Consider the following 24,515-nt stretch of genomic DNA (forward strand, 5'->3'; position numbering starts at 1 on the left):
AACAGACAAATCCTCTCACACAGGGTTGCTGAGCAACTCAACAGTGCTTGGTACCTGGTGGAATCTGCTCTCCTTCTCTTTTATTTTGCCCTTCTAAGATCCCTTACTTCAGTGCCCCGGCTGACTAAGCACAGGTGTCCTTTCCTGGCAACGTGATGCATAGAGGCTTGTGTGAATTTTATATATTTATTTATTTATTTATTTTTCAATAAACTGCTGCACTGTAATTACACATTGCCTTTTCCATCACTATAAGTTGTGTGTCTGAGATTCTTCTGAGCTTCCTATGCAGAGTCATGATGAGGAATAATCTCTGACATTACACAAAGGGTTTGTTGCTGATTTAAGTGAAGAGGATGTAGTTTGAGGATGGAGTTATACATTACAATGAAATGTTATTCAAACAGTCATATTGGTTGTTACAGTGAGGGGAAACTAATATCCAACCACTTCTGTATTTATTTAATATACTTCCAGTGTATACAGCCTCTTCAGATTCACAGAAACAGCATTTAGACTTTGTGGTTATAAATAGGAAATTATGTGTTTGTTAGGATAACACATCCTAAGCTTAATAAATCGATCTGCAAAAATTTCAGACTTTTCTGATTTTCATCGTAGAAAATGAATTCTATTGTTTAATTGCAGTGCTGTTGTTGGCAGTTCCAGCTTTGAGATTTCTAATGTAATGTGCATGTCAGGAGATTGGCCTTCATCTATTAGCAGTACCAGGGAATCATCAAGTCATTTACTCTATTAATGCAAACTTAAGTACCACTAAAATTTTCTGGTGTTTTGGATAATATTCATATTAAAAAGTATTGGTAAATATCTGGTATTTTAAAAAATATTTGTTAATAAATGTATTAGTGATTCATTAATCCAAACCATTCAGAACTCATAAATTATAAATTAAACCATAATCAAGGTAGTCCCAAAATGTAACAATATCTATTCTGTTTACAAAAGTTTAATGACTAACATGCTCTACTGTTTATTCAAATCACATGCTTAAAAATGAATTCACCTTATTGCTTTTTCAATTTTGTGTCCCACATTAAATAATTATTAATATTTAAAATGGTCATTGAAATGAAACTCCCATTTTTGAGGTTTACTCCTATTTGGCTTACTGTAGTTAGTCTGGCTGTAGTTACTTGTGATAATAAGGCAGGCTTCAATGCAATTGGTTTAAAGTTTACAGTTTAGAGTGATTTGAAATTTAGTATTTTAGGACTTTTTAAAACAATGTTTTTATAACAACAACAGTGGCATAGACAGTGGTACTATTGTTGGATAGTCTGAAGCCCTTTTTTTCTGAGGGAGTTTGGGCTGAGGCCGTTTGGTCTGAATCCTTTTTATTTCTGAGGCCGTTTGGGCTGAAGCCTTTTTTTCGGAGGCAGCTTGGGCTGAGGCCGTTTGGCCTGAAGTCTTTTCTTCTGAGGGAGTTTGGGCTGGAGCCTTTTTTTAGAGGGAGTTTGGTCTGATGCCGTTTGCTCTGAAGTCTTTTTTTCTGAGGGAGTTTGTTCAGAGGCTGTTTGCTCTAAAGCCTGATGTTTAATCACATGAGATCTGAGACATGACGATGTTTTTTCTGAGACTTTTAAGTCGTTTCGTATGAGGAACGATGCCGTTCTGTTCAATGCCAGAGTACTGACGCTAAGGTCTGAGGATGTCCTAAAATGTACACCATACTACGGCTGTCACAATAATTACTTTATAGGCTTATTGTATAATATATGCATATTTCCTCAATATGTATTGCTGAGCTCTATATCACCCATTGTGTTTACTTGCATGTTTGTTTACACAAGAATGAACATAACCAATATTTTAGCCTGTCTTGCTGTCCTGTTCTCAGGTTTTCTCTGATCTCTATGTTTGGTGGAAAGTGCCTCTATTTTATTTATGTTTTATTTATATAATTGGTTAAGTATTTATTTAAGTATTTTTAATATTCCAGTTCCAATGTCCACATATTATTAATTGCAACATTTCTAAAGGTTTATTGCTTTTTAAAGGGGCTGTAATTACACCCTAATTCCTATTAGATTATCATTATATCAATGGCATAAAATGGTCTTTAAATGACAGTAATATCATTTATTGCAATAATTTCTGCCACAATATATTGAAAAATATCACATCACATAAGGGAACAGAGGGATCTATAGCTGCAATTTTACTCCATGCATAACTGAAGTAGCTAGACATAAAATCAGTGAGTACTTAATCATGATGATAAATTGTTATAGCCCAAAGGACAACAACACAAATTAAGAGATGAGGTTTCTGAGTTTCCGGTTTTTTTTTTTCTTTTTTTTTGGTGTTTTTTTGTGCCTCAGAGAGCATCATAAGTAGTCTACTGGACACCAGCACAGGGCCTGGCAGTGCAGTAGATCTAAGACCAAATAGACTATATAATAGTCTTAGAGCCATTTTCATCAAAAGTTGTGCCTAAACCCAGGCAGGAGGTGAAATATACAGGTCTGGCATTGTTTGGCTTTACTGTGTATTTATTACCACAGCTTATGTTAATCAGCATTGGTGTAATGCAAGCAGTAAAGTTAACTCAAAGCAAAATGAGGTCGAGATTTACAGCCTATATAGCTTGTTCATAGCCAAGTTTTAAAAAGTAGCTTAATATTGCTGTGCTGTAGGATCAACTGCATTGCAAATAATTTTTCAAGAGCAATTTGTATGCTGTAGTAAATTAAGAAGTAGCTGACTGATGGTTAATGGATGATTTTAGATTCTGTCTGAAGAAGTAAAGAAGCCTCTCATTATGTTTCAGCTTGTGATAGGCGTACTTTGCACTGACATGGCCTCCTCCTGTTATAGCATGTATAACAATTTAATTTGAAAGAATTAGTTTATTTTATATAATATATTGCCAAAAGCATTCGTTTGTCTGCATTTGCATGCCTATGAACTTAAGTGACATACAATTCTTAATCCATAGGGTTTAATATGTTAGAGCATCCCCAAACTGTCCCCACAAAGTTGGGAGCATGAAATTGTCCTAAATTTCTTGGTATGCTGAAGCATTTAGGGTTAATTTCAGTGGCACTTAGGGACTGAACCCAACTCCTGAAAAACAAACCCACACCATAATCCCCACTCCACCAAACTTTACACTTGGCACAATGCAGTCAAACAAGTCCCGTTCACCTGGCAACTGCGAAACCCAGACTTGTCTATCAGATTGCCAGATGGAGAGGTGTGATTTGTCACGTGTCTCTACTGCTATAGAGTCCGGTATACTGTACTTTCCAACACATTTTGTGCATTTTGTGATGCTTTGCATTACGCTTGGTGACGTAAGGCTCGGCCATGGAAACCCATTTCATGAAGCTACAAAACACACGTTGGTAGGGGGATTGACTATTCAAAAGTATCCATAGTTGTGTGTGTGAGTGTGTGTCACCCTGCGAAGGATTGGCCCTCCCTCCAGGGTGTGTTGCACCCAGTGATTCCGGGTAGGCTCCGGATCCACAGCGACCCTGAATTGGATAAGTGGTTTCAGACAATGAATGAATGAATGAATGAATAAATGAATGAATGAAAATCTTTTTACATTCACTTCCATTAAACGTAAATAGTTTTTTCCTTCTCCTGTAAAGTTACTATTTAGGGAGATGCATGTTTTTATTTGAACAGGGACAATATGTAAACTAGAAAAATCTGTGTATTTTGGTGTTTTCCTTGCATTTCATCAAAAAATATTGACAAGTGTTTATAAATATTCAGTCTTTTTTTATTTTTTTTTATATGAAGCATATTCAGACACTGCTGTATTTAATCAGCCGCTTTTTAAGATGATTCAAACAGAGTTGTTCATGCTGACATTTTCTCGGCCTGAATAATGAACACCTGCTTTGTTTGCCTTCGGGCTAATGTTTTCCACAAGAGCTAAGCTGAAGTCTGCATCCTGTGCTATTGTTCTTTAGTGCACAAGGAAGTGCAGGTTCTGATTTACACACCTAAATGGCTTAGGAACATAAAACCTACCTATAGTATGTCCCCCTCAGGGTAAAAGCAGAAACTGTACACAGTTGCTTTTTAATTGTTATGTGGTTAAGTTAGAGCCAAATTAATTTTGTAGCATTCATTGTCAGAATGTTAAAGCAATAAATGATATTGAAGATTCATGAATACAGTGATGATATTGTTAATGTAGCTGTCTTACTGTCAATTTTAATATAGTCCAGCAAAGAGAAAGATGGCATATGATCAGTTTGTGGACTGAAAGTGATCAGTCCTTTCAGATATGCCAGATTTTAATGCTTAAATATTTTGGATTTTTTAAGAGTTAAACAAATAACTATAGGCAAGTATTATGTATGAGGACACAGAAGATTTGAAAGCTTTGTGAGCAGCCTGTTCCAGTTACTTTCTTGATGATACACCACGCAGGGATAAAAACCATGGGCCCACATTCTGATTATACCACTAGGTAAGAGTTTGAGGGAGAAATTCCTGCCTGGCTGAATCTATTCCACAGCCATTGCAATCAGTGGTTAGCCAAAGGCTCAGGTCAGAGTTCAGAAAGTGAAAGCAGAAATGATTTGCGCTATTTTCTAGCTTTAAACAAAAGCAGTGTGTGAAAGGCTTGGCGGCCCTGCTTTTTCTTTTGCTTTTATTTGTGACTTCTGAGATGGAGACATTAATGCTATGTGTAGATTATTTGTTTAAACATTTATTTGGCTTAACTATTTTTTAAAATATGCCAAATGTCTTCCAAAAATAAGACAAATTTATGGAAAACATCTCTTACCTATGTGAGTATTCATGCAAAGCAATCTTATTTGAAATATTTTCCTCATATAATCATTTATGAACTGAAAATAACCAGGAACAACTGCTTGCAGGCATATTCATATTTGTATGTTCAGACCACTTCATCTTGATGCAAATGGGAAAATTAAAAACAAGTTTAACCAGTTTATTTTGACCACAATCATTTGTAAGAATGTTGCAATAATAATAATTAGCATTGCTTATGTCATAACTGAAGAACAACAATCAATAAATTGATGAGAAGGATAGCCACAAGTACAAGGTACAAATTACAGCAAGCAACAAACAAAAAAATCCTGCTATGACAAGTTATGGACTCGTGAGGAAAGCCAGTGTGAGAGTCAGAGGCTAATAAGGTAATAAAGGTTAATTCTGATGATTGACTTTGATCACAGCCTGCTAATAATGATGAGAATGATATCAGGGCATGGAATAGTAAATACACAGTAAAATACACTGTAATCCCTTTGGAAAAAGGAGTAAGCTGTAAAGTTTGGAAGAAGGTGATGATTAAATAGTACATTTCTCTCTGTTGAAAACTCAAAGCATGTGTGTTATGAATTTTCTTACTTCCTCTGACAGGGAGGCATCTGTTTAGTGCAGCATGCTGGTTGCAGTGCCTGTTTAATCCAGTGGAACCAGAATGGCTTTACTCAGCAGGGACTTGAGATCTGTTCAAGATTAGAGACAAAAAGAACAGGAGCAGCTACACACAGAAACAGTACAAAGAAAGTTCTGATCTGCTCAGGTGAACATTCATATTTCAGTTGTACAGTGAGACAAACACAGATTCAGAGCTTTGTTACAAAGGCTCTGAATGTTGAAAAAGGAAGGAGATGCACTGCAATCTTGCTTTCACCGGTACTATTCTAAGACTAGTACAGATTAGCATGCTCCAAACTAATATGTAAGTAGCAGGTGTGCCATGATTAATTATGCTTAATTGAAAAAAAATAAAATCTACTTGATAATGTGTTTTCTACGATGATAACACACTTGTTGGCAAAAAAGTAATGCATCCAGATTGCTCCAACACTTGGCATGCAGTTATGTCTCAGACAGATTTGTAAATGACTAGGTTCTCAGATACGTTTGGGTAGTGTACCTCATTGGTGAAAGAGAGTTGCCCACTAGACATGCCTCTATGAGGCACTCAAAGACATTTTGGGCAGTTGTCAGGCATTGAGAGGGGGCAAATCATTGTACAGAGAGAAACAGGATAGTTGTTTTGACAAATTTCCAAACTGTCTAGGCCCTTCTGACCAAAGTGTTGGGAACGAGAAACCTGCTACAGTAACAAGGTTCAGGTTTTTTGGAATCTGAAGATGGTCGTGTTAGAGTACGGAGGCCATTTGGTGATGAGCTTCATTCTTGTAATTGCTGTGAAACAACACACTGCCCCAACTACTAGTGTGATGATATGTACAGCCATTGCGTGCGACAGCTCAGAGATATGTCCAAGTCATCCTGCAGCCACATGTGCTGCCTCTCATGGCAAGACTTCCAACTGGCATTATTCAGCAGGATAATTCTAGCCCACACAAAGCAAGTGTTTCTGAGGAAGGTCTCCACCAGATTGCAACAATTCCTTGGCCACCTTGATTGATCACCAATTCAACATTTATGAGACCAGGTGGGACACCAGCTGCAGCAGCCTATGATTGTGCAGGATCTACAGGCCCAGCTGCAACATTTGTGGGCAAATCTTGTATCCATGCTAGAGGCAACCCAGCAGGGTACTGGAGCTTCTTTTTAATTGTATTGTTTTCCCCAATAAAACTTATCCTTTCCCTTAAATAGTGTAATCACCTATATCTTCATTATATTCACACATAGAAAGATTCTTTCAATTCCACATATTCAGGAGAGAATCTTCAGTAAAGAAACATGTCCAACAAATCAGGCAGTATCTACTAATTTAGTAAATGTCTGCTGATGTGATCCTCCTAATGCACACAAACCTTCCTTTTTAATTGAATGCAGAGTATGTGGGTGGCAGTGAGGACCAGCAGCACTAACACAGCTTAGTTTCACTTATGGAGTATAATGAGGAATGATGATTGGTCTGCACAGTACATTTAATCATATGCATCTTTGCATCAAACAACTCCTCCATCTGCCACCACTCCGGGAGGGCTGTGCAATGGGTTGCATCTTTATATTTGTTTGTATAACCACTCTTGTGACCCCCCCTGGGATCACATCAAAACCCCTCATTTAAGAACCTCTGCTGTAGAATATCTCAAAATATTGCAAGACTTGGATAAAACAAAAATTTTCAAGCTAGGTTAAGCTAGAATACAATGTAATTTAAAAAAACAGGATTTTCCTAGCAGCTGGTGCCAAATATGGCTATGGCTTGACTTCAAATATTCTGAACAGACCAGAACTAAAAATACAACTATGCACAATTTTCAGGTTGGGTCTGATAGAGGTTTGTTTGCATTAGATGCATTTTATTGGATTTGAACCTTTTTGAAAGACTGCATTGTCTGTTGTGGTTCAGCAGAGTTTGATTTTGTTTGACCTTTTAATGAACTCTTGCTAGTTTATTCTGAAGTATTTGTAGGATGTCTGATTACTAATGTAATTATGGTAATGACAGGTTTAGTAATTAAGGTAGAAACTTTATCTGAATAATTTAAACTGAATAATGTAATCCAGAGCCTGTACTAACCATAAGAAGCTAAACATTAGGGCAAACCTGAAACATGAGTTTTTATGTTTTCTATTGCCTGCCAATATATTTGTCATTGATAATATCAATGTGACTAATTATTATCAATGGAGAAGAGTCTGTTTTAGGAACATCGGCTTGTTTAAACAGGTTAGAAACCGAAATGTGTTTTTCAGTTTGCACATTACCCTAATTTACCACATAATTTTATTGGGATATTCTTAAGCAGTCTTAATTTCACCAAATATGATTGATGTATCAATAAAAGATGAATATTGCCTTTTTCCTAATAGTGATACCTTTTTAGTTTTCACCTAGGAGAATGAGGATGTACTTTTATTGCTGTTGAGATGTTATCAGTGTCCTTATTACTGATATTGGGAGTGAAGTCTTTCTGAACAAATGAGCTTTTTATTGCTAATCATCATTAATATCACTTTGCATTGATGCTCCTGCATGCCATTTTGTCAGAATAGAGCAGCCATTTAATGAATAGTAATCCAAGCTGCATGCTAAATTGTAGCCTGTGTTGGCCGGTTTAAACAGGAACTGAATCCATGCCCTGTTTCCAAAGTAGAATACTACATGGTCTTGCTTTTCTTCAGAACTGTTCATTGACCTGAAAAGAAGATAACTCTGCTTTCTGTGATATCTGGCTAGTATTCTTTTTATTTTTTTGCGATTTTTTTTTTTTTTTTTTTTTTTTTTTTTTTTTTTGCTGTGATCTAAAACAATCGACATTTGTGATATGAGAGAATGTACCTCTGAAAATATATGTCAGGTACTGTGCAAGGCGGTCCTGGTCAGTATAAATGCTCCCGAAGCCCTCGGGTGTCTGCAGTTTGGACAAGCTGCTCAATTATGAATGAGCTGAATGAGCCTTTTCACCGAATCATGTTTTATTTGGTTTAATAGTTAGTGACAGCCCAGCTTTAGCCCAGTACAGAAATAACACATTATGCAATCCTGTCAAGTGTGTGTAATGATTACATTTGGACCCTGTGGGACTGGGGGCTCTAAACACAAACAAATTCCTCATTACACACTGGCTGTTGTGTTGCTGACAGCTAAATATGACTGCAAATTTATGGCTAGGATTTCTTTTCCTGGTGGTCTGAAGCATAGGATGCCCTTTAAAACGGTCACAAGAACCTCTGCTGTGTTTCTTTTTAAAATGCATTGTTTACAGATTTTGGGAACACTATTCATGTATTATTCATAACTATGAGAAAACATTTAGATGGCAGACCTCAAGTTTCATGTTGAGCAGTTTCTCTGCGATCTTGTCAGTTTATATTTATCTGTTCTTCCACTACTTATGCTTGTTTTTACTAAGTCCCCTGGCCTCCTTGTTTGCAAATTAGAAAACCAAGACGAAATAATAGCCTCATGCTAGAATATTCATGTTCACTTAAACCATACCCGGATATTCAGGTTTGCTTAAATTCGTTTTGACTGCTGAATTGAGGAAGTTGTCTGTTTGAGTCACCTATGCCGAGTAAGTGCTGAACAGCTGCAGAGGATGCTGGGGCCATGTTTGTATTTGGCAGCAGCTCTTTGTCAGAGAATTGGCTGCAGAACAGCATTTGTATTCCAGGGTGGCAGTGGGTCAGCACTTGTCAGGAGATGACTCAGTGAGTGACATGTCTCAAGCTCCCTGTTGACAAAAAGATTTTCTGTAGAACCTCTGCTTGTTTGATCTACTTAACCAAGTTTATCCAGATGGCTTCCCGTGGTCTTGCTGGACATTTCAAACCCATTTCCACTGAACGTTTTTGGCAGTGTTGGATTTTTGCTGTGAGGGAAGTCCTCTCAGCTGCGCCCTACAGTCTTCATGCCAGCTTAAAGCCAATGTCCAGGATGGAGGCCATTCAGCAGGGCTTTTCTTCTGGTGACTTGCTAGGCGTGGCTCAGTTGTTTCCCTCAGGCTTCTCACCAGCTTATCCATGTCCTTTGTAGGACACCGGCTGAGATGACTCCAAAGCCCCTTAATGCATGGTATTATGTAACTGGCTGTCACAGCATTTGACCCTTGTGCACATCTTGTGCCAGCGGAAGCCTTGAAGAGTGAAAGGATGCCTGCAGTAGAGCTGTAAATATAGGCTTTGCTTTCAAGTTGCTTTGTGGTTCGGGGACAGGCCCTGTGTCCAGATTTTCTTCATCATATCATCTGTTGGTGTCTAGACATTTCTAGTAGCTGTAATAATTTGTGGCTATCGTCTTTGAGTAAGATGAATTAAAGTATTCTCAATAATCTGACCATACTGTTAAATACTTAAGAGACAAAGTCTAAGGTATCTAAGTTATACATGACTGGAAACTGTATAATTTTACCTCCCACAATCTATAATTAGTGGGCCTATATAAGGCAATTAGCCACAAGATTCAAACCACTGATCTGTAACGTGAACAATAGCGGTAAATTTATACCAAAAATTGGTCAAAAGTAGGAGGACTACAAGTGATCTATTGACAGTTTCACATGCTGGCTATAACATAATATTGATAGACCACACTTTATTAAAGCTTGCTCTATCTGAACTCCATAGCCACAGACTGGTGGGACAGTAAATTGGTCTCCTAGCTTATCACTGAGATTTTGGCACCCATGAGCCTGTCACCGGTTGTCCTTTCTTGGCCCATTTTTGGTGTGTACTAACCAGTGCATACCCATAAGACCTGCTTTTTGGAGACAGTCTGACAAAAACAATGACCATCACAATTTGACCGATGTCAAAGGTGCTCAGATCATTATGTTGGTCAAGTTTTCTTGCTTCCAAGAAAAACGTCTGTGCACGTTCTGCTTATAATAGCCTACTCTTGACAGGTGCCATTGTAATGAGACATTCAGTGTCAACTTTAATCATGTGTCAGATCAGTCTATTTTGCACTACTGTTAATTTGTATATAGTTATTTTTTTTTTAGTTTATCTAAGGTTATGATCACTGTAGTGAGCTTGATCTTATTCAGCTAAATAGTTTTGCATTATATATTCTAAGGAGAGAGCGTATCCTTTTTCTGATTTAGGTGTAATGTATTTCAGTTTATTAAGAGTGAAGGCCACTTTTAATAGTGAGCCCTTAAAGACTGTCTGAAAAGCAGTTGTCACTTAATATATCAGCATTGTCCAGACTGATTAGACTTGAGTAGTGTAAAACTTTCACTTCTTCTTTTTAAGATTCTACAAAATGTTTTCAAAAATGGCAAAAAAAAAAAAAAAAAAAAACGAAACAAAAATAGCAGTGACCCTCCTTGTTTATGTAGAGACCCTTATTTCCGGTCTGTACAATGTAAAAACATTGCTCACCTATTGCTAGACACTAGAAAACTCTTTCCCTTTATAATGAAAGATAACAAGCTGACAACATTTGGCTCATGCCACAGAGAGATTAGCTTCGCTAATGCTTTACTTCTAAATATGTAAGGGTTTCAGTCTTGCTGTTAATTAATTGTCCTAATCTGGCTCTTTCTAAAGGTTAAATACAGAAATGTTTTACTCTGTTTTGATTTGGAGGGTGTCACTGCAGTGGTAGTATCCTAGAATAGCCCAAGTTCAGGCCCGACTTTGAATGATCCCTTGTGTAGCTGAATGTTTCCGAATGTTTCCTTGCAAGGGCATGTTTTTTGAAGCAGCATTGAAATATCAGGAGATGGAAAGCTGTTTGTGTTGCCATTGAACTCTGTGACCTGCTTAACAAAGGCTGTAGGATGCAGCATTAATGAGTTAAAGATGTTTTCTTCTGGCTATGGCATGAGAGGGTGAGAAAATCAATCTGGGTGTCTGGGGATGGAGCGAGTGAGTCACAGCAAATGTCAGATCTCTGTCACCTCCTAAATCCCTCTCAGCACTAAATGTTAACATGAGATGTTCAGACTTGGACATTATAGAGTGAGCTGCAGTTTTTGTCCTTGGTGGTTAGATCGCAGATGGCATGTATACACGTACACCAGCAAATCAGTGATTCCTCTGTATGCTTTCAGACTGGATGTTTGACCTTTTAAAACTACCAGTGATTACATGAAAACACGAGAGGCTGGCCTTGTGTCGTTGTGCACACTTTACAAAAAATATAGTCTTGCAGTTTCCTGGGGAACGATCCAGTTTCCTGGAAAAATCAGAGCTATCAATGAAATGTCTTTGCTACTAATAATACACTGTTGATATATTGAGGGTTAATAACCACTTCATAGCGGAAAATTATAAGTCAGAATATATACTACATTACTTGGCAGCTTGAGATACTGTAGTTTCAATTGAAAATTTAATCTTCTGGTACTCCTAAAGTTTAAAACTGAGAACAATTATCTCTTAATCACTTTTCTAACACAGTGGATGATGTGCAAGGTGTATATGCCACTAGTAAATAAATCAAATGAAGCTTTTATGTAGACATTATTTACAAATAGATATTAAGTTCTAAGAGTGTACATGGCTGTACAGGCTACCTGTGGCTATCACCAACTTCTATAGCTGGAAGCTACATTCAAATATTTATGTTTAAAAAAATGACAGCATTACACCTTTCAGCATATTCCCACTTTTAATAAGAAAAGACATATTTAAATATATGCGATGTAGACTGAAATGTAGACTTTCCAGTAAATGATGAAAAGAAGACGCTAAACTAAACGAAGAAGGAACTTGTATTAATAATGGTGGCTGGGGGAGGGGGCTATATTTAAACTTGAGCTACTGTGTCTGTTAAACAGGTTTACCTGCGGTTAAATGCCATTATTTTATGAAACTTTAGCCCTCTTGTTCGGGAAAGGATTGTTTGTTTTACTTTCTATCAAAAAGCAGATCACTTGTATGAGTTTCTCTGTTTACATAAACAAGTTGCCTAGCATTCTATGTCACGCTTATAATGTATGGTAAAATGATTTCAGATGTTCTTTTAAATAAGGAATATGTAGTTAATAAGTTGCTGCTGTTTTGTTTGTATTGCCTATAATCAAGTTCTGTCTTTTATATTGTGAGTTTGAACTAACCATAGATTAGAAAAATTTTACAAACTGAGTGATTAAAGTAAGGTGAGGGATTATAGAAACTGAGGTGGAGTGTAAAATGGAACTAATGAATGATAATTATTCCAAAGTATTTCAAAAATGGATAATATTGAATATCGTCCCAAGGTTAGTGGAATCACCAGTGAATAACCCACACATGTGAATAACCCAGACTTTGTATTCTTGGCACATTTATTATTATAATTCCAAGAACAGTATTTGTGAGCTATTTAGAGGTAATTTAGAGTCTGTTAATTAAAACCAGATGAATTCATGTATGACTGAATGTTTTATATTTTCTCCTGGGCAAAAAAATAATTTGCATATATATTTCTATAGGAATGTATAAGAATTAAACCGACCTACAGTAATGTGTAGACTCCCTAATCTATAAGAAAACCAAATGTGCTCTAAACGTTTAGGGCTTGCTAGGTAGTTAATTGCTTATCTTATTAAAAACAATAAAAAGGGGAAGCTGTGTATTCTCATAGTATAATAGCATAGATGAAACGCCTCGCTTGAGTTTCACATCTGTTATTGTCCCCAAATCAAGGGCAATAACATCTCATCTCTGTAACCCCAGCTGCCATATTAATATTTCAGTTTGCAGTTTTCAGTGTAACATATTTTGGAAGAACATCCGCTGGAATCCACATCTGAATTTAGTGCATATTTATATCTGAAAAAAACAAAAACAAAAAAAGAATTTTACTTGGTCCAAAACATGAGTGCAAATCACATTCTAGACGGAACATTAGAATTCAATTATTAGCCTAACCACTACATGCTGATGTGTGCCGCACTGGTTTTGGCTGGATAGGCAGTCTGGCTAATGGAATGTTAGGGAAAATCTAAATCACTTAAATACAGTATTTCAAAGAAATGAACTAGGAACCCTTTAGCTGAACACTATATGAGCCAAAAATTAAGTATGTCTATCATGCTCTGCTTTTTAATGCAAAAGAGACCAGAAGGACATTCAAAGATTTGTGCTGTCATCAAAGATATTCAAATAATAATAAAAGATGATCTGTTTTTACTTCCAGTCAGTTTAATCTAATTATATCTATATATCGGGAAACCCGAAATGTGCTTGAATGTTCGGATATTAATCTGCAGTTACCAAAGGAAATGGCTCTGGAGTAGCTAAACATTTTTCTGAGTTTTTGAGAGGAAATTGCTTTAATAATAGCTATGACTAATTGTGGTGATGTAACATTTCCCTGATAGGGGCTTAAACTTACACAATTCCCTGCTCGCAGTGTCTTTAAGTAGTTGCTTAACTTTCAATTGTAGCAAGTAACCCATTCTTGCGTCTGATTGCCGTGTCTGTGTAGGCTAATTACCCTCAGAGCTGCCATTTTGTTCTGCTTTACTGGGACTAGCTGTCTCTTCTTTTGCCTCTTTTACCATTTTACATTCATTTCTCAGGCACAATTATCCCCTAGACTGCATTTCAGCAGTATGCCTTTTTTTTTTTACTTTTTGCTTTTTGTTCTTTTTGTCTTTGTTAAAAAAAGAGGTTTTTTCTCTATAATGGCCACAAGATGGCAGCGTGTCTCTTTGCAAAGAAGGCACTGAGACTCTGGCGTAGTTTGAGTGATTTGGTAAGCCAGTACCTGGTATTTAGATGCACTGATTTATTTTGACCTTCATTTTGATTTGCTTCATGCCCCCTGCCCCCAACCCAAAAAAGATGTACCCTTAGATCATGTTTTTTACCAGCATAGGATGTATTAATATTATGTGTATTAAAATGCAGTGGCTTCTATTTTCAGGGGAAATGTACACGTCACTTAGAATGACTAAACGGCTTCTGTTTTGACAGGATGTTTTGAACAATCTAGGCTCTTCTGAGCTGGACGAGGATGATCTGATGCTGGACCTGGAGCTATCCGATGACCAGAGACACAGACACGGTACACCTAGTGATGCACTACAACTGATGTAGTATCCTCATGTTCAAATCTGAATATTGTGCAGTAGTCACTTACACAATACTCCAGTGGTTGGATTGCTTGCAGGAATCACTTTTACATATTTTACATCCTGCATGTAAGTACGTGAGGACTAAGGCAACGTTAAGTGATTTTAATAACTCCTAACATATTAGCCTTTAAAGCTTTGCACGCTCACTACCGTAGAGATTAGAGATAAAGTCAGTCTTAATGTTCTAAGCACCCTGCTGTTTCAGGAGGACTTGCATCAGTACACGCGACTCTGCACGTAAACAAGCACCAAGGGCAAACCCTCTAGACGGAATAACTCTGAGGATGTCATTGTTGATAAATGCTAATGTAGTTTTTGCATGAGAAGTGAGTATCTTTGCATATGCAGAAAGAAATTCATAGACTCAGGCATAAACTACTCTCTGTGCCTTGATTTATCAGATCCTGAAGGGAACTGGGGGGGATAATTTTTTTCTTTTTTCATCAATTTATTTGCAATAATTATTTGTAAAATAAACAAACAAACAGGAAAAAAACAAACAGCCAATTAACAATCCCATTATCGGTTTTGAATGTTTCCTGAATGGGTTTATACTTTTATTTATTTATTTATTGTTGCCATCGTGTTACATTTCATCACCGTTCTTTGTAAAAGCTAATAATTAGACATTTTTTTTTCTCAGTTTCTATTTATATAATGCCTTTCTCAAACTCAAGGGCAGTTATATGTCTTAATTAACTTGCTGTACTTGTCAGTTTGTTCCACTTTACATAGTCCAGCATTACATAAAGTCAGCCTCTGGTGATGAACGATGGTCATGTTAAATCTCAGTCACAGCCACCAGCTTGAGTTTTTATGGGTGACCACTGGCCTTGCTGCTTCTTATTTTAGCTTCTCAAGAAGACTCCAGCCTGTCTCTCACCTCCTGCCCGAACCTGCTGCCTTCCCCCATGGAGTCCCCAATGGAACAGACCCTTGCCAAGGAGACCAGGGAACACAACAGGTGCTCTTCTCTTCTCTTCTCCTCTCTTCTCTTCTCCTCTCTTCTCCTCTCCTCTCTTCTCCTCTCTGACCTTTCCTTCACACATCCTCTTATGACAATTCAATTTCACTGACACGCTACAATGCCTTCACTTCAAGCCAAGAACAGAACTTGAGGTGACCACTTCTATGAAATAGTAATAACATTTTAATCCTCTGTGAACTGCTCATGCATTATTTACCAACACAGAGATTGTTTAATGGATGCATAACGGAAGACAATGATTGAGACTCTCAATTTTTAATTTTCTTTTTTTATTATTATACATATTTTTGTATAAAAGGTCTAAAGCTCAGTTTTGTTGCCAGCACTGAACCACTCAAATTGCCTGGATTTTGAAGGCTGTCTTTCTCTGGTTGCTTTTAATAATTATATAATTAATTTAATCTGATCCTATTGAGAGCGGATTATGAGTGTATGATGAGTTAGTGATTGTTTGACGCTGATCTCTGTTAGATTTTCTTCAGTAGGCTTGAGAAATTGATCTTCAGAAAATAAAGATAACTTGCACCACTGTAGGATTACCCATTTGCATTCCAGTGTTCTGCCGAAGTGTATATCAATACCGCTTCTTGTTCAAGGATGTTCTGGTTTAGTTTTGTCTCTGTTGTAGCAGATTCTAATCAGCTTGATTGAATTAGCCCCTCAGCTAGTTAAATCAACCTCATCCTCTGGATGCTAAACTCTCTTGCTAACAAGACAGTGTTGATAATGTTGACAGCTGATTACCATAATTTATACAATTATAAAGGTCTGTTTTTGTGTCTTATTTTATTTATTTATATATTTTTTGTATTATCCATTTTTAGAGACATAAAATTATAATGTGTCAATGTTTGAACTAAATATACTCTTGAAAAGCTGATTCTTGACAAAGCTGGATCTCACTTCTGACGACAGGCTTATCCTCGCACGTACTGACAGCAGTGTCATTTGAAACCGAGATGTATCCCATGTGGACGTGGCAGAAATTATATTAGCATGCAAATTAGCCTAGAAAATTAAATATATTTCCTGACCTTTTAATTATTTATACAATTTTAGAACATGGCCTATAATTCGTATGGTTTACTTGGGAATCTGTAAAAAAAATGTCTGTCATTACTCTGATAAATGATTATGGATATTACATATGGTATATTTTATGGCCAGCACCGTGGTGTAACAGGCAGTGTCGCTGTCACACAGCTTCAGGGTTCTGAGGTTGTGGGTTCAAACACGGCCTTGGGTCACTGTCTGAGAGGACTCTGTGTGCCCTGCTTTTCACCCACAATCCAAAAACACACATTGGTAGGTGGATTGGTTATTTGGATGTGTGTGTGATTGAGTGAATGTGTGATGCAATGTGATTGGCTTGTGCCCTGTCCAGGGTGTGATCCTCCAATGCACCCGTTGATCTCAGGATGCAATCCTTATTAAGATGAATGAATGAATGAATATGGTTTATTTTAGGACTGTGTAGATGTAGATAGGCAGTCATTTGCAAAATGGAGACAATGTTTTAATATTTAACCGTTAAACATTACAAAGATTCTCTGGAACAGGCGTTGTTGCTCTGTCAGCAAGAAGTGTCTCAGTGACCTTGGCTCAGTGCCTTTTTATAGCAGCTTTGAATTAGACAACCACTGCTAAATATACAGATGTGTTTAATGTTGATTGTAATGTCCCCCCTTGTATGTTCACTGAACACCAACAGCTTGTGGCTCATTCTTAGTTTTCCTTTCTTCGTTCTCGTTGTCGTTAATTTCTCACAGTTTCTATTGTGACAGCACGGTTCTATGATTGACAAGGGTTTCTTCTTTTTCATTGTTGCTCTTGCTAATGCTCTTTAGCCTGCCATAACTCATTTTACAATGTGTAATTATTTGTCACTTGGCGTTCAGTTGGAGCTACAGAAGCGTTAAGGAAGGCATGTTGCTCTGAGCAGGAGTAATAATTTAGCCGAGTTGTAAAGTAATGAAACTCATAAAAGCTAGGTAATTGGCTTTTTCTCATAATCGAGGAATTCGTCGTTCTGAAGGCTTGGCGAAAAACAGCTTTCCTATGAGACTGCAGCTGCGGTGAACTGTCAGTGCAGGAAAGGGACAGTGCTTCAGAGATGGCAGTTTACTTGTTGTGGCTGCAGGGCCATATGCAGCCGTGTGTCTGCCCTCACCCACCGCTGAGGATGCAGTTTATAGACTTTAATCCTCCACCCTGACTAAGTGACGCGATTTATTTTCCCAAGGCGAAATCTCAGATGTTTGCATGAAAAACGCATCAACCGTTGAGGAAACTGATGTGTAGTAGCCTAGGTTTCTTGGGAACTCTACTCCCTTTCTTAAATACAGCTCTACAGACTGAGGCAGGAATGTCCATAGAGAAAGTAGAGGGAAGGGATGCAGCCCACTTTATGGGAACAGTACTGAACAAATACAAAGTCAGTGAGCCTTACACCAAACTGCTTTTCAAGCAATTTCACTATCACAGACACATTTCTTTGTCAGAATAAATCATACGAGTAGTGCTGGTGTTGCAGCACCCTCCTGTCATCTCGATCGTTTGGTGTTGGTCAGGAGAGCTGTTTTAACTCTGTCTTTTTTCCCTATAAAATCAATTGTGTTTAAAATGATCACAAGGGTTCTTCTTTGCTCATGCAAATAGAGACACAGACATTATAAATAATCACAAAAACGTTGCAAAGTACTGTAAAAACCTTTTCTTATTTGGACTTATCCATTTGAGGCACATTTTTCTGAGGGGGTATTGAGGAATTTAGTTGCAGTTGGTGACTCTGCAAAATCATAGTTTGCGTGTGACGTGTTTCGATGAGAGAGGGTGTTAGTATTTTCAAAGTCTTTTCAAAGTCTTCTAGTGTATGGTTAGCATTATTATGCAAGGGCATTGAAGTATGGAAATTCCAGGAAAGCTGGCAACATTTTGTTCATATATATGTTTTGGAAGCAAGAAGGCAGCTTGCTGCCATTACGTCATGACTGGATTCAGTTAGTCACAATGTTGACCCTACCCCTGAAAATGGGACCTTCTAACCAATGTGTTTCATGATCCCCTCCCTCTGGAATCAAAGTCTGGCCTGAGTTCAGCTGGTCAGGTGCCTTAAATATGAGACACGAATTGCCTCTTGTGTGTCCTTCAAGAACAGGTTTGCTGCAGCAGGAGGGACAGGCTGCACAGGTTCTCACAAGCTGTGGTTCTCCTCAACAGAAGGCTGCGTGCCTGGCCCTGTGCTACTTTCTCAGTCTCCTTCGCTGTCAAGGTGATTCAGAGAGGAGGGCTCTTAGGCATGCGCATGAGTCTTGACAAAGGAGAACAAAATAGTTTTGGTCTGAGCATTCCTACTCAACGGAGCTCAGTCAAAACCCAGTCGAATCATGAATGCACACTATTATAGTAACCTTTGATCATGCTCTTAGTACAGAAGTCATGACAGTTCTCCTCAGTCGCCTCCTTTATGTCAGCTTGGGCTGTAAGGGGGGTGTCTCTTGGGATTTCTTGCTGAGTCATGCTTGTCATGTCGCCTGCAATAAAGAAGCCGGTTGACGTCACTGAAAAGACACAGTCGTCGATTTGGCTCGGAGCTGCCGCCCACCTAATTTATTAGGCCACATCAAATGGAAAGCAGATTTGAAATTCAGATGCTTCATGAGTTGTAACGTTTCTAGCCCATATGATTGCCTCTGCGCACATAATGACTGTTGATTAATGAAGTGCTGAAAAATAGGATTTTCCCACAAGGTAAAAGTTTGTAGGAGGATGGCAATTTTTCTGTGAATATCCTGCACTTTAAAGAAAACATTTAAGACGATGAACACAGTCAGCCGTGGCAAATTGCAATCCACGTTGGGGAAAAAAAAAGTCAAATTAGTATTTGAATTAGTGTCAAACTACGCCTGCAACCACCACTTCTGCTTTCTTAAAGAAGTCAACACTAAAAACACTGAGAGTCGTCAAAGGAGGGAACTGGACACCCGTAACCAATTTGTATGTTTAGGTGTAGAATTACTACAACAAACAAACGAAAAATGAGGTCATGTCCTGGAGTGCTCTGTTTCAGCTTGAAAAGTGGACTGAGGCGAAGAAACAGCAAGTGTGAATGAGTCAAAAAGTCAAAATATGACATTAGCGTAGATGTCACGCAGAGCTGTTTAGAGCACTTTACTGCATAAAACACAGTGGACATTTTCTATTTTTCCATTTCAAAGAAGTGGGAGTAAATGTAAGATTCCAGTGTGTTTACCACTGATAAATGACACACAATAAACAAGTTTCAATAATGTGTATAACATGAACATTGTTACCAGCTGAACATACACTTACATTACAAAAAGAGACATTTAGGCTTGCAGAGTGAAGGAAAACAATAATAAACAGCTGACAAATGACTTGTAAAGCCCAGTAAAGTGAAACAGTATGGGCATATTCTGAGAGCAGCTTACTTAAAGCTGGGAAGGAAACCATTGGACTCATTTTCTTTATTTTGCATTACTTTGCTTTTCGCCCAGCATTTAATGCCGCCTTCTTTCTGTTTTTGTTTTGCTTACTGCTACTCTTTTTTTTTTTTTTTTTTTTTTTTTTTTTTTTTTTTTTCTTCATCTTTGAGTGTTTTTTTTTTTTATTTCCTGCTGGTATATACCTACACACACACACACACACACACACACACACACTATTTGAGGCTTCTCTACCTGAACTGAGTAACTTTTAAATTTGCGGTGCTTTTCCACTGCATGGGTATGGCTCGACGCGGCTCGGCTCAGTGAATCCCCCGTGAATGAAACCGGTGACATTACAAATCCCCATCTCTAACAGGAATTACTGACTTTGAAAACGACAACAATGGTGGCAGTAAAATTAGACGCTGTTTACTCATTGTGTATTCATGTGTTGCAGCTTTACTTGTTGCACGTCCGGATTGCACTGGAAATTTTAGACGGCCATCGGCCTAAGGAGCATATTAACCTCTTCAAAACACCTAAAAGTTACGAGCTGCTATTTTGTGTCAGATAAAAAATAAATATGAAAGCTGCTGTAACTTAAGAGCTTTTACAAGTGGCAAGTTTTTACAGTCACCATTTAGTAACTACTTGGCACGGTTGGAACCCAGAGTGAGCTGGGACTAAAAATGTACTGGGTTCCAGGGACCAGGCCATTTTTGGCCTGTCGAACAGCAAAAGAGCTGTGCCGAGTCGAGTAGAATTGTGTACGTTCCATGCAGTGGAAAGTGCCGTTGTTTAGCACGGTGTATTCTTCTCTTTATTTGTCCATTTCTCTTTTCTATCTGCTCCTGCTGTGCTTTCTTTCATCTCTCTTTCTTTTCATACATATCCTGCCATTACTTTTCTCCTTTCTGTTTTCTGTTTTTTTCTCATGCCTCACATTTTTTTTCTCCCTATAGCACTGCATTTGTTTTTTAAAGCACCTCCTACTCATCCTGTTATCTGCAGCCACCAAATGTGCTGTTCAGCTTACGACCATACTAACTATGGACACATTTGTGATTCTGTTCTAGCCATCTTTCTCCATTCCTCCTCCCATTATCCTGAGATATGTAATGCTCCTCTCAAATGTTGGATTTTCTGGAGCTTGGTTTAACTTGCATTCAAAACTAATGTAGCTTCAACTAATGGGTGTTTGAAACATTGCTATTAAAAGTAATTTTTTTCTCTTGTTTACAGATTTCCTTGTTTATGTTTCTACTAAAACATGTGCAGTGATTCATGCAGAAAAGCCCAGGTCCCTCTCCATGACATAATTGTTATTCATATGTATTTTTGTTCTTTTTCGGTGCTTGACGCCAGAAGTGCTATTCAAATGGCTTGAAAGCACTGTTGTTGATTCAACACGCTAATGAATATTGGTAGCCTATGGGTTGTGAGGCTCTGATGAATATTATGATATTAATAGCATGTGCTGTGCTGGAGATGATGACAGCGAAGCTTTCTGTAATGTTTGCATGCAGGTTTTCTGAGACCCGTGCAAAGGTCATAGTTTGATTACATGAAATGAATATACCAGCTTAAAAAGCATCATGGTCCACACATGCAATGCTGTCCCTCTGGTGTGAAATTAATGTGTAATTAGGAATTAAATGCATGATGCTAATGGTGATGGTAAAGGCCTGATGGGAACATTGCGCTAATAACTTCAGTACTATAGAGTAGTCCAGCTGGGAGAGTCCATTACAGCTGACAGATGCCAGTTGAGAGCACAAGGACGCTGGCTCTTTACGCCCTCTAATAACACAAGGCTTCCAGGTGAGAGCACAGGGGGGGCTGTCAACTGCCTAAGCAGGAGAGGCTTGCATCTATAAAAGGCCCTAACTGGATGACATTATTAGTATTCGCATTGCAAAGTGATGGCGTGAACTCTGAGAGACCTGAGGGAGACTATGATGGCTATAATGATATCGTAATGGGATATTATAGGTGACTCTTGAATCTTGTCAAAAGCTAATGGCCACTACTTTTAGATCTTCTTCATGCACCCATATGCCAAAGTGGGGGAGAAAGAGATACTAATGTACACTGTATTTAGGCAAGGGAGCTATCATTGTGCAGCTGGTGCCAGAAAGAGTAGTTTAAAGGGTTGTTAAATGCACTAAGTTGCTACTTATTTAAAAACAATTTTATCAGGTGCACTCACCATATTGACGAACTTTATAGGATTACAATTACTGACTGTAGTTCATCTGCTGTGGTACAGCCACCGTCTACCATTTCCATCAATAGAAGGGAATCATTTGACCAGATATTATACTAATCATCATCAAAAAAAGGTTGAACCCAGATATGACTGTCACTGTGAATTACCCATGCGGTGATTTAAAAGTGCCAAACACAGTGATATGCAGTATTACTGCCCCAAATTACTTTATTTATCCTGATGCTAGTGTTATACTTCTGTTGACTGGAACCGGCCAGAGCTTGTTTAAATTGGCTGGTTCTTTCTTTTAATTTGGTTAAAAGCAGAAATGTTCCCAAATAAAGACGAAGTTGCAACTGGTTTTACGACTAGGTTAGCTGCCGTTGTTTCCGTTTTATAAAACAGTTTTATAAGCCGTTCAGCTACAGTTGAGAACAGCGGAGGAAAAAAGACAATTTAAAGCAGATTTATTTAACATTCATTACACATGCACTAACGTGTAAAACAAAAAAACAAAACAAAACAAAAAAAACGTATATATGGTTGCTTGCCATTCCCTGCGCATGGCTGGTGAGTAGCAAGATATCAAGATATTGAAATTATTGTGACAGCCCTGTACCCAGAATGAAGCATCAGATTGCTGTAATATTCATAAAGAAGCACATCTAATAGTATCCAGCACATTTTCAATCAGGGATATGAATCGTAGTATATGTATCTTCAAGCCAAGCTCTTGAGATGGCAGCAGTATACGGGTGAGGGCTGCGAAAAGTTAGGGCCACTAGGTTCATTAACCTAACATTGGGCAGTCAAAGTGCCTGTAAAGAAGACACCATGACACCGGGCCTTCTGGATGTATGATGCATGACAACAAACCGTTCATCTTGGTGCTGACCATGGTGCCTCTACACAAATTGGTTGTTGTCTTCACCAAGACAAAAGCAGGACTTCCCACTGCCTTTCTTAGTGACTCCATGACAGTCTGGCAAGATACCATCAAGTCTATGGTCACATTGACATGGCGTTAACGGCATTCATCGTAATGGTCTGCGTGCATGTAGGCCTGTGTTGTGCAGCCGTCTGCCAATGTTGCTGGCACTAACGGGATGACTAATGGAGGGCATCACTGCTCACTGAATGTCTGCAATTGTGGCTGTTGGGACACTCCACGCATGGCGGACAATCCGTCGCTTCTCCCTCTCCCTCTTTAATTCCTGTCTGTTGATTCCTTCTGGGTGAAACTATTTGGCAATGATTGTATTTGGGGGTTGGCTCATTCTCAACATAACAGACAGCAGCATGGTTCAGACATGGTTAGGTCTGCATGTTAATGCATGTACAAATTAATTTGAATAATATCCAATGATTAGTTTGTGAACAATTATTAAAAGAGTAGTTCATGATTGTAATCAAAAACACTTTTTATAAAATTCAGAAGATGTTTCCTCATCATTTCCTATAGCTCTCAAGTTTGTTTGGTGCTCGAAACCTGTCTAATGTGTTTACGAAACCCCGGTGTCTGTAAATGAGTAAATAGACAAACTCGGTCTGGTATGCTAGTCTCTCTCTCTCTTTCCCTCATGGGATAGGCATCTGGAGGTTTTTTTAGTCAACGGAGATAACTCCAAACATTGAAAAGCATGAACCGAAATTAGGACATAAATAAAAAGTAAATAAATAAAGTTAGATTACATCCACATGCAAACAAAAGCCATTTTTGTCCACTCAAACACACCATTCCCCTCAGCACTATCATGTGGTTGTCATTGGTGTGCTGTGAAGGGTCCACATTCAGATTTTTTTTTTTTCCCCACAGATTGACAGCATGCTAATGCATTGCACAGCCACATGTGAGCTACTTTATATAATTATATTCCTGCCATGTGCTGTGGTATGGTATATGGTCCTGATTAAATTACCAATAACCTTACACTTTTAGAAAAATGTACAGTAGAGATAATTATTGCCACTAAAGCTACAAACCCTGTATATGTACCGTTTAAAGGTACAACAGTTCCCTAAAGGTACATTAAATTTTTTTTTCCAGAATTAGTAGTAAATGTTTGTAAGGTTTCATTATAGATCTCTGTAAAATAAAAGAACAATAATTTAAAAAACCTTTTTGACTATAAGTATTGGCGATGAAGTTCTGTTCATGAAATCAATTTAAAATCGATGTTTATAATAGAATAAGATACAATTATGTTCCCTAATTAAAGGTACTGAATTATTACACTTGAGAGTACCACCACAAAGACAGCATTTCTGGCAAAACTTAAAAGTAAAGTATTTTAAACTGGCTACTTTGAAATGTACCTTTACCTAAAGAATAATAATAGCTGGGTATGATCTTCTTGAAATATGGCATTTGAAAATAAAATGCACAGAAGCCAGAA

The 24,515-nt window shown here is 37.9% G+C and overlaps 1 protein-coding gene across 2 annotated transcripts in view; it reads left to right on the top strand.

Moving 5' to 3' along the window:
• ccser1 (coiled-coil serine-rich protein 1) overlaps window positions 1-24,515 on the top strand; it is a 104,252-nt gene that overhangs the window by 9,657 nt on the left and 70,080 nt on the right. For both annotated transcript variants that reach the window (XM_066644432.1, XM_066644433.1), the window contains exons 4-5: window positions 14,314-14,404; window positions 15,327-15,438. In XM_066644432.1, the coding sequence (XP_066500529.1) occupies window positions 14,314-14,404; window positions 15,327-15,438 (203 nt within the window). The remainder of the gene's footprint in view (window positions 1-14,313; window positions 14,405-15,326; window positions 15,439-24,515) is intronic.

This window comes from Hoplias malabaricus, chromosome 14, assembly GCF_029633855.1.
Source record: "Hoplias malabaricus isolate fHopMal1 chromosome 14, fHopMal1.hap1, whole genome shotgun sequence".
NCBI classification, from domain to species: domain Eukaryota; kingdom Metazoa; phylum Chordata; class Actinopteri; order Characiformes; family Erythrinidae; genus Hoplias; species Hoplias malabaricus.